The following is an 11904-nucleotide window of genomic DNA, read 5'->3' on the forward strand; positions in this document are numbered from 1 at the left end:
CGTGTTAACCTATGTGTCATCAAATTATATTCCCTCCATAGTTCCATAAGCTCTTCATTTTTACTTCATAACTCTATCCTTGCCAAGGGTGTACGTGGAAAAAACCCTAGTGCTCCCCCAACTGGATAGCACTCCACCCTGCGAGGTTTTCCTATCATCCGTCTTGTTTTTTCAGTCTCAAGTAATGAAGAAGCAATAGCAAGTGTGCAAGATTTTATCACGATGGGTATATACAAAAGAAAAAAAATCAAATCAAAGAAATCATGCTTTACATGCAACTTAATTATACACGATATGGCGGCATGGCGCCCTTTTTTTATAAAGAAAAGTTGCTAAAAAATTACCACGATGTTCATTTTAAGTTTTTACAACCATTCCTACAAATTACAATAATTTGATATCCAACTATTTGATAGATTATTTGTTGAGTTTAACTTCGAAATAACAACTGCAGAAGAATGGTTTTGCAAAGCCTGAAACACTTTGACAGTCTTCACATATCTGCATGACCTTTTTTTGGGTGCAAGTAAGGCTTTTATTAATTGATAAAAAGAATGATGCAGAGTATCTACATGACACCCAACTACCCAAGTTGTCAATGAAGGAACTAAAAGGCGCTCCAAGTACTCATTGAAATATATTGAGTGTGGAGGTGAAGATTGTTTCATCATTTATTAGAGTTTGGGACCACAATTTTAATGGGGTAAAAAAAGGATACTGAGAATCAGGCATCGCAACATCAATGACCATGTAGACTATAGACTATAGAGCCATTTAATATGTAGAGATGTATCTCTTTTTGTCTAAATTCCGTAAACGTTCCTTGTCACGATCAATTTTTAAAGCTGTGTTGCAAGTTGGAACCCTGTGATACTAAGCAGACTCTGTTTTTGTTTGTCAATTCAGAAGTGAAGTATTATCTTATTCCCACTACATAGAAAATTATGCAGAGAAAATGATCGTAGGGTATAAAGGAAGGTGCATAAGGATCATTCAACAGAACTCCCCGGTCTGTTCAATGGACTGTCAACTTCATACAGAGCACAGAGGATTGGTGATTAACATACTGAAAGCCATTTCAAGTAGGAAGTACAACCATGCTAACCATCTTTGTAAAGGCTAAAAAGACCCTAAATCTGCCGGAGCAGATCCACAAAGGTGACAAAGATAATAATTATAAGCATTTGCTATACTGAAACGGAAGATAAAGATAACAGTCAATGGACGGAAAGAAACACGCCATGTAAAGTTAGCATGAAAAGATATTCTGAAAGCAATCTCTTGCTGATTATTCTTGTTTCAGGCAAAACAAATATTAAGTTACAAATGACTCATCAGTACAATCACACTTAAGTTACATTACATGCTAAGGAGTAAGGCCTCAGGTTCTGAACTGACCATCAGGCATCACAACTTGAATTGTCGAGGAAGCCGACCACTGCGACTCTGCGCTCTTAAAATCTCCTTTGCAAATGCTTGATTTCCAGTCAGTAAAAGCCCATTCAAAACTCGATTGAAAGTAAATCTCCGAGGCATGAACCCTCTATCCACCATCTCCACCAATAACTTCCCTGCCAACACCAAATCATCCACTTTCTTTCTCACAAACATTGCGCTTATAAGGATGTTATAAGTATCCAAATTAGGCAAGCAATCCCCACTGCACATCTTCTCAAAAATCTCTAAAGCCTTCTCAAGATCCCCTGCATCAATAAAATACCGAATCACAACATTATAAATCTGTAGATTCGCCTCACACCCATCATCTTTCATTCTCTCCATAAACTCCATTGCCCTATTCATATCACCAGCATGGCACAAACCTCTAATGACCACAGCATAAGTCGTAACATTAGGTACATACCCTTTTCTCAACATCTCCTCAAAAACAACAATAGCATTCTCAACATTGTCCTTCTTACACAAAACTTGAATAAAAGCAGTATAAGTCACCACAGAAGGTAAACACCCCTCCTTAATCATCCCATTAAACACCTTCCTCGCCTTAGCAATCTCCCCCACAACACCAAACCCATGAACAAGAGTAGTATAAGTAACAACATCAATCACACAACCCCTTTTCTTCATTTGCAAGAAAAACTCCCAAGCTTCTTTAATCTGTCCAGCTCTAAAAAACCCTTTAAGCAATATATTATAAGTGGAAACACTCGGTTCATTTCCTCTTTCCACCATTTCCTTCAATATCTCCAACGCCCTCGGCGTCCTCTTGACTAAACACCACCCATTAGCAATTATATTATAACTAATAGTATCCGCTCTAAACCTGTTTCTAAACACTTTAAAAAACGAGTACGCCATTTCAACTCGTCTAGACTTACACAACACATCTAATAACGTATTAAAAGAAGGCAAATCTTGAACACACCCATGTTCATGCATCGATAAAAATACCTTAACCGCTCTATCCGGCTTCCCTACGGACACATACCGTTCGATAATTACAGCAAAGGTTTTAGGTGTGGGGCCAATGCGGAGGGAGCGCATTCTAGATACTAAGTACCATAACGTCTTGTAATCACGCAACCGAGCGGATAGGTCGATGGCGTGATCGTAAGAGGTTGGGCAATGTGTGTAAGTAGGGTGGTGCGTGTCTAAGTGTTTGAAGAAATGCAATGCTTTGGGTCCATCGTTCCATAGGTGTTTGAGGATATGGTTAACTAAGGGTGGTGACCATTGTGGGTTTAGGGAGTCTAGGGTTTGGGTTAGGGTTTTGTGGTTTTGGGTTTTGAGGATTAGATTGATTATTGAGGAATGAGGTGAGGTGGGTTTTGGTGTTGGGGTTTGAGTGTGGAGTGTCAGATGTTGGGGTTTCAGGAATTGGTCTATAAAGGGGAGGGAACATTTCATATTTGAATGCATTTTATCAAGGCAAAAATTGAGTTCAATGAGTTCAATCCAATTAACCTGATTTCAAGATTTCGGTACTTATTTCGGGAAATTTTATGTTTTTTCTATTCACCTAGAAATATAATATGTACAGGAACTATCCAATGTACGATCACTTAAATGATCAAGGCAAAAACGTGATGATGGACCCGTAATGAACAGGTTAAGTGATGATTGAATAAGGCATGAGTTAGGCACTTAAGTGGAAAAAGACCTTAATTTAAATATGTCAATTTTCAGATTTTTTTTTTTTTCCGATAACAACCACCCTATCTATGTATTTAATCTCAATTATAGAGTTGGAAATACTAAGGGCATCTTCAATATAGGGTGTAAAGCGTATAATGTGTGAAATTTACACCTCCACTTTAAAAAAACTCTTTCGAATGGAGGGTGCAAACTGTATGCAATAGTTATTAGTTGTTAAAATTTGGTGGAAGTTCCCCTCCCAGTTTATTAGTTAATAAGAAACACGGACGTAACTTTAAATATTGTTGGTGGGTTTTTACAGTTCGGACGTCGCTTCAACAGATGTGGTACTTAAAATATTTCATTTGTAACATGACTGTTGCTACTCTTGTTTCCAGATTTTTAGAATACGGACGAGAGTTAAAGTGACATGCGTTCTCCCCTTAATTTTTTTTTTTGCAAACTTGCAACGGTTAACGTATGTCGTTTTACTCTTTATTTCCACACCACCACTGGAAGAGCCATGAGGTATATATTTATTACTTTAGAAATAAGGGTGTAAAATCCTATTGGCGCCTACATGGAGCCTATGTGGAGGTATAGATTTACACACTCCATTGGAGATGCTCTAAGGGGAAGTTGAGTCCATGAGGCTCTTTTTATAGTCCAGGAAGCAATCTCATGTGCCAATTTAATTCCCAGATCGCTTGATCCAACAAAATTTGCAGTCAATATGTCAATTTCTAGGTGAGGCATTAATTCTTGTATCTTAGAGCTTGTGGGAAGCAAATAATCATAGCAAGACAAATAGGTATTCTGTCTCTCTCCAATCTACAATCCCAAGTGTATGTATATATATATAAAAGCACATATACTAGAGGATAAAAATGAACTACTCCGACAGCTTAGTTGCTTACAAAAAAATACAACTGGCTAATTTAAAGGGAATTTATATCCAGTAGTATTTAGTGGGGTGCCAATGGGTACCCGATTATTCGGAACCGAAACCGAATATTTCAGTTTTGGGTCTTAAAAAGTTAGACCTATTTAAAATTGGGTCATTAAGAACCGTATCGATAAATAACTGAATAGTAAAAAACTCGTGGGTACCAGAACCAATTATTATGATTTTGATATATAAATTTTAGTACTATATTATATTTAAGATAATCAAACTCATACATTATAACATAAAATATATTTGTTACATGTAAAAGTCTATTAAATATATATAACATAATAATGAATGTGTGTTGTTAAATATATATTTTATAACTATATGTTAAACAAGTGTATCATAGATGTTAATAATAATGTCAATGTATATATTATGAATTAAATAATATATTTTATATTTATTAATTTATGCATATATATATTTAAATATGATATACATGTTTGATATATTGTGGTACACACACTTATTATAAACCAATATATAGTGTTCATGTTAAAAATTAGTGATAAGATGTAATTGTAATATGCATGTACTCACATGTTCGATTTAAAATGCGAGTTATAATACACGTGTACAAATACATGTGTATGTACATAAAATATATCAAGATAACAAAGTAAATATATGTGATTGCACGTATACACAATCGAGTTAATACAATAAAACAAATGTATGTATATGCACGTAAAAAAAATTAAATTTTTAGGGTTATGATATTTGATTATTTTAATTTCTACGTGTAAAAGTCTATTAAATATATATAACATAATAGCGAATGTGTGTCGTTAAATGTATATTTTATAACGTTACGTTAAACAAGCGTATCATGTATGTTTTTTTTTTTATGCAACTCATACTACTATATATTAACCAAAATCAAACGACCAAAGGGCAGCAGTTTGAGGCCACTATACAACTTGAAAGATCTGAGCTTCCTAACTGCTTTTGGATCCATGCAGCTAGCAAGTCAGCATCCCCATTAAAGTTCCTACTGATCCAACTAAACTCATAAGATTTACTACCAGATAACAAGGAGATTATAGAAGTTTTTACAGCCTCACATTCCCATCTGCAAGAGCTTTGTTGTAAAGCTCAAATAACTTCCAAGTTATCCCCTTGGATCACAAAAGCTTGGCTTCCCAGATGCTTTGCCAGAATGGCTGCCACTTCTGCTCCTTCCAATTCAGCCGCTGCTACCTTCAAAGCCTTGAACCTCCTAACAGCAGCCCCCACTATACATCCTTCCTCATTTGTTGCAATTGCTCCTGCTCCAGCCCATCCAATTTGCCTGCAGAAATATGCATCAAACCTTATTATTATGCTGTCATTTGGTATGTTGTGAAAAACTTCCTCAAGCTGAATAATATCTATATTTGGAATAGATTTAGGGTTAAGGAATTCTTCTCTGTATGCCAAGTAGCATTTTTCAGCTCCCCCTCTGCTCTTCCTGATCATCCCTTCTCGATTTGCCTTTTTTTTTCTCAAACTTGATTTCATTCCTGGTTTGCCATATTTGTTGGAGCATGAACATGAAGTGGGTACCAGCCAACCTTTTCTCATTGTTCTTATTGCAACACCACCTCACTGCCTGATCCAATCTATCTCTGACTGACATCTTTTGCTCCTTGTGGATTCTCATCCCTACTTGTGCACCAAACCAGACAGTTCTTACCCATTCACAATTAAAGAATATGTGCTATGTAGTTTCCAGTTCCTTGAGGCAAAAGGGACAAGAGAACTCTCCTATCATGTGCCTCTCAGCAAGGGTAGCTCCCATAGGTAGCACATGCATATACATTTTCCATAGGAATAGCTGTATGTGTGCTGGGACAGGGGCTTTCCAGATATGCCTTAGAGTGATAGGATTGCAACTGAAACTTTGTCCCACTTCTTCCTTAGAATGGAGAAAATGGTAGGCAGATTTCACAGTGAAACTGCCATATCTGTCTTTTGCCCATCTTAGCTTATCAGCTGACTCCACTTGTGGCCTGATATTAACCTCCAGGATCTTTTTACATATAATAGGATCCAGGTGTTGACTAATCTTAGTCTCATCCCAGCCCCTCTTGTCTATACAAAACAGATCAGAGACCACTTGGTCTTGCCAAGCTGGTACCTCCACCCCTAACTCCTCCAATGTCATAGGAGTACCATTACATATAAGCCATGGGTCCTTCATAATAGAGATGGAATTCCCATCACCAATGGCCCAGATGAGCCCACCACTTATCTCATTAAAGGTTTTATGGATGCCCTTCCAAAAATATGATGCCTTGTCAGGGGGTTTTTTCACATCCCCTATCCAGCCTTTCCCATAAATACTGAACATTGTCCTCATCCAGAGAGAGTTCACATCAGTGACAGCTTTCCATGGCAGCTTAGCCAACATTGCCTTATTCATATCTCTAGCTTTTCTCAAACCCAAGCCTCCAGAGCTTTTTGGTTGGCATATATGCTTCCACCCTATGGTGTGAGCACCTTTTGTTTGATCCTTTCCAGACCACCAGAAATCTCTACATGCCTTATCAATCTTCTTGCATGATGCCACAGGAAGCAGATAAGTTGACATGGCATATAGAGGGGTGGCATGGATCACAGCTTGGATTAGAGTTGTTCTCCTAGCCTGTGATAGGACTTTGGCCTTCCACCCTCTAATCTTATTATTGATTTTATCTATCAGATAATCAAAGTCCTCTGACTTTTTCCTAGTCAGCATGATAGGTACCCCAGGGTACTTTTCTTTAGTGGCAAAGTTTCTAACCTTCCAAAATCTTTTAATCCTTATCTTTTGTCTGTAGGAGACATTTCTACTAAAAAAGATATTGGATTTCTCATAGTTAATTTTTTGACCTGAGGCCTCACAATAATCATCTAGAATCCTTTTAAGATTCCCACTTTCAGCTATGCTAGCTTTAGTAAACAGGATAAGGTCATCAGCATATAACAAATGAGTTAGAGCAGGAGAGTTCCTTTTTATCTTTATACCATGTATCTCCTCCCCTTGCTCAGCTCTAGCCACCATCCTAGATAAAGCTTCAGAAACAAAGATGAATATATAAGGGGATAAGGGATCCCCTTGTCTGACCCCTCTTTCAGGGCTAAACCTATCCAAAGGGGACCCATTCAACATGACTTGAAAGGACACAGTAGATACACATTGATGTATCATATGCCTCCACTTTTGGTTAAAACCCATCTCAAAAATACCATCAATAAAGGACCATTCCACCCTATCATAAGCCTTGGCCATATTTAGCTTGAGAGCAATCCACCCTTCATTCTTATTTCTCATATTTTTCATGTTGTGGACGACCTCACAAGCTAGGCCCATATTATCTCCTATACTTTTGCATTTGATAAAAGGCCCCTTGGAAAGGGGAAACAATTCTATTTATCATACCTTTAAGTCTATTGGCCAGAAGCTTGGAGATGATTTTGTACCCAAAGTTACAAAGACTTATGGGTCTGAACTTTGGAGCATGATCAGGATTCTCTATCTTAGGAATCAGCGTGAGGTGAGTCTCATTCATACCAAGATTCAGAATTCCTTGGATGAAGAAGTCCTAAACAAAGGCAATCACAGCAGGCCCTATGATGTCCCAGCATTTTTGATAGAAAATGCTTTGGAACCCATCAGGCCCAGGAGCCTTATGACTCCCCATCTTCCTAACCACATCCCAGATGTCCCCACTACTGGGTATAGCTGTGAGAATCTCATTTTCCTTATCTGTCACACAAGGCTGGAACAGCTCAAGGATATGCTCATTCCTCTCAGGGTGATCTGAGGTGAAAATGTCTCTGAAATATTGATTTAAAGAAGCTCCCACCTCAATCCTACCTTCTGTCCACTCCCCTTCATTATTCCTGATCTTAGTAATGGTATTCTTTCTCCTTCTATAGATGGTAGAGAGGTGGAAATATTTGGTATTCCTGGCCCCATCTTTTAGCCAGGAATTGGAAGACTTTTGTTTCCAGTAAACCTCCTATTTATTATACCACTCAAGAAGATCATCTTTAAGCCTTTTTGCTTTAGTATAATTATCAATGCTGAAAGGCTTAGTGAGCACATTATCAAGCTTAGCTTGGGTAGCTTTGATATTAGTAAAAATATTATCAAAAACATGTTTATTCCACATAGATAAGTCTAGCTTAGTCTTACCCAGTTTTTTCACGAGATTCCTGTCAGGGAGATCATGCTTAATAGAATTTCAAGCTTTCTCAATGACCTCCAGACAGGTCTCATGCTGAAGCCACATATCAAAGAATTTAAAAGGTCTAGAGAGTTTTTCTTCTTGTTTCTCAAGATTTATGAATAAGAAAATATGATCTGAAATAGCATTGGCCAAAGTTCTGATCTGGGCATTAGGAAATGCCACAAGCCATTCAGGGGTTGCCATAGCTCTATCCAGCCTTTCCATTATATGATCTTTTGGCTTTCTATTATTACTCCAAGTATATTTGGGGCCTTTAAAACCTAAGTCTACTAGGCCCAAATCATTTATGAAACCATTGAAGTCATGCATGCTCTTAGTGATTCTGCATTTCCTTCCAATTTTTTCATCCAGACTTGAGATAGCATTAAAGTCCCCAAACATACACCAGGGGCCTGGAACTAAAGGGGCTACCTCCCTCAGTTCATCCCACACCTTGTTTCTGTTATTAGCAATCGGTTCTCCATACACAAAAATAAAATACCAAGGATCATTATGAAAATAATTTGCAAGTTTACCTGTCACTTGATTGTGAGATGCTCCCAAAATGTCCAGCTCCACACCTTCCTTCCATAGAATAGCTAGACCCCCACTTAAACCTCTGGTTGGCACCGCAAAAACTCCACTAAACTTCAACTGCTTTCCTATCTTTACTATGTACTCCTTAGTGGCCTTAGTTTCTGATAAGCACACTATATCAACATCAAACTTCCCTATTAGGTCCTTTAGTTGTTGAACTGCCGTGGTGGTACCTATCCCCCGACAATTCCAAGCGTGTATCGTCATGGATACCAAGATAGCTGTGATGGGACAGCCACCGCGAACCCTGGGGGAGACATGCACAGACCCCCACTGCTAGATGCTTCCTCCTTGCTTTCTCCACTCATATCTCTTCCATGGGTATTTTCCCCTTGCTTTCCTTTGCTGCTGACCTCTTTTTCTGAAAACTCCTCCTCTGAGCTCCCATCCCCATTGTATCCACTTGAGTTACTTATGCCCCTTATCTTGTTTCCATTATAATCATCTTGTTCTCCTTTACTCATTTTTTCCCTTATAACTGTAGAATCATCCATGGCCAGCGGTGTTGGTTGCTCCATACAACTTCGAGATACTCTCCTTTCAGCTTCATACCCACTCCCATATGGACTTCCATGAGTCAAGTCCAGAGGAGCATTCCCACTGAGACCTCGTCTTGGGAATCTGCATTGAACACCACCATATCCATATCTTCTTCTTCTGTTGGCTCATCCTCGTCTTCATCTGTGAAAGCATCGGATGGGATGTCCTCCTCCGATATTTCTGGACCCCATCCTTCTTCTGATTGTCCACTAGAGCTCAAAGAATTATTTGAAATATTTGGTTCCACTGACTCCCTTGAGTCACGAGATATATCTATGATCGGAGTTTCTTCTGGAATCAGCAAATGTCCTAACCCTTTTTCTCTCAAGTCATCTGCCTCTCTATTGGCCCTTTTTGAGTGTCTAGCCGCCACTCTTAAGCTGTGCCTTCGCCATTCCTCATCATCCATCCTTGCCACAGATTTTTCCAGCTCACCACACACTTTCCTCTTACTTCCCACACTAAACCCTTCCACTTCTCTCACTCTTCTCTTAGATTTTCCTTTGCTCTGTCATTTTGAAACAAGAGTTTTATATCCCCTCCCACGTTTTGGTGACCCAATAAAGATGAAGTTTGGTTTCCCATAACCTGTTGGTGCAGACACGTGATCTCTCCTATCAGCTTCACACTTCTCTATATTGGGAATGATTGTTTGGGGAAGGGGGGAGCCCAAAAACGGAGAGGCATGATCCACTAAGAGATTTTCTCTTTTTCCCACATAGACACCCTTCATAGCTGGCCTCCCTAGCACGACAGCTTGGCTACTCACCTTTTCCTTTTCCTTATTGCAACCCTCCATCTGATCTCCTTTTCCCAACAAACCCGATACAAAGGCTATTTCCTTATGGCTAATATCTAGGTCCATTTCCGCAGCCCCAGATGCTGGGCTCCACACCACCACAGCTCCCCTATGGGTATCAGACCCACTTAACTGCTCTGGGCTAAGGCATTTTTTTTCCTTTTCCTGGGCTTGGGTCTGTCCTACTTGTTTTTGACCTTCAGTTTGCATCAAAAGGCCTCCATAATTTAAACCTGCCCCTCCAACGGTAACTAACCCTTCCACCTCAGCTTCTAAACTAGCCGTTCTATTCTCTCGTACTTCATGCTCTCTGACCTCCGTACTCCTGCCCCTGACATCCGATGCACTTTCCACTGTTCCCATTGATAGTGGTGATGTCAACACTCCTCCTCCATACCATAGCATTTTCCCCGGTAAACTTCTATTTCTGGGCGGAATTTGATCTGGTCTTGGTTTTCTTGGGGTTCCAGATATAGTAACAGAAACTGGCCCTGTGCTAGCCTCACCATTGAAGAAGACATTGGCTCTCAACATGAAAGAGAAGTTATTTTTAATATCTCTGGGGGATCCTCCTTGTTTGCGCATCTCTATGCTATATGTCTCTTTTTTATTGCAGTAGTGAATATCATGCCCTATGCATCCGCAAAAATAGCATAATATCTCCAATTTTTCATATTTGAAGGTCAATGGGATCACTTCCCCCTTCTCTGTTCGCAGATCTATGCCTTTCATCAACCTTTCCTTTATATTCATGCGTACCCTTACCCTTGCTACCGGAGTCCGAAACTCCTTTTGGCAGCCTAGATCCATAGCCTTTACTTTGCCAAGTATGTCTCCCATCCTTCGAACATTTTCTTCTGTTATTCGCTCTCTTGGGATTCCATAGATCTGGATCCAGAAATCCACCAAATCAAACTTCTTTGCACTTGCCACCTCGTCGATATGAATCCCTTTATTAACTGAAAATATGAACCATTGTATCAACCAAGGGCCATTTTCCTTAACATGGTCCAATTCCTTTTCTTCTTCAAACTCCATCTTGTAGTATCCTTTTGCTATCAGCTCTATCTTTGTAGGCCCCTTTATTTGCCAACATTGATGTAGCTCATCTGCAAGATCTTGTAAAGAGATAGCTTTGCCTCCATACAGCTTACCCATCAATGTGCGCTGTTCAGCGGTGTTATCGTCGTTATTCTTACTTACAATCTCTACTATTCGTTTTTCTTTTGAACAGAAGAGATTACCCATCTCCACTTGGAGTTTCTCTATCTTGGCTCTAGCCAGCCCATCTTGTTCAAACATATCAACCATATCTTCTACAAGATTTTCTCTTAACATCTTAGTTTCTCAGAACCCAGTGAAAAAAACCACTTTTAACTACACTTAGTCCCCAGAAAAACACCCCTATGCGGGTATTATCGGAGACAAGACTTGTTACCAAGCTTGTGAGAACCTCTAGTCCCTCGAAAGGACCAAGAGAAAGGTAAAGGTGGGAATCAATGGGGAAGGGGAAACAAAGGATAGGGGAGCTGCTTTTAGCTGCAGGAGAGCTCTTTGTACTTTAAAAAAAGAAAAGTACTCATAATGTCAATGTGTATATTATGAATTAAATAATATATTTTATATTTATTAACTTATGCACGTGTATATTTAAATATGATACACTTGTTTGATATATTGTGGTACACACACTTATTATAAACCAATATATAGTGTTTACG

General features: G+C 39.0%; 2 protein-coding genes across 2 annotated transcripts; both read right to left on the reverse strand.

Moving 5' to 3' along the window:
* Positions 1 to 1263: 1263 nt before the first annotated feature.
* On the reverse strand, positions 1264 to 2968 carry OTP43 (Pentatricopeptide repeat (PPR) superfamily protein). The gene has a single exon (XM_086561552.1). It carries the CDS (start codon positions 2878 to 2880, stop codon positions 1408 to 1410), a length of 1473 nt encoding a protein of 490 aa, XP_086417678.1. The 5' UTR covers positions 2881 to 2968; the 3' UTR covers positions 1264 to 1407.
* A 5294-nt stretch (positions 2969 to 8262) lies between these two features.
* LOC147523172 (uncharacterized) lies at positions 8263 to 9051 on the reverse strand. The gene has a single exon (XM_086569686.1). It carries the CDS (start codon positions 9049 to 9051, stop codon positions 8263 to 8265), a length of 789 nt encoding a protein of 262 aa, XP_086425812.1.
* Between the last annotated feature and the right edge of the window lie 2853 nt (positions 9052 to 11904).

This window comes from Coptis chinensis, chromosome 1, assembly GCF_015680905.1.
Source record: "Coptis chinensis isolate HL-2020 chromosome 1, ASM1568090v1, whole genome shotgun sequence".
Classification (NCBI taxonomy): domain Eukaryota; kingdom Viridiplantae; phylum Streptophyta; class Magnoliopsida; order Ranunculales; family Ranunculaceae; genus Coptis; species Coptis chinensis.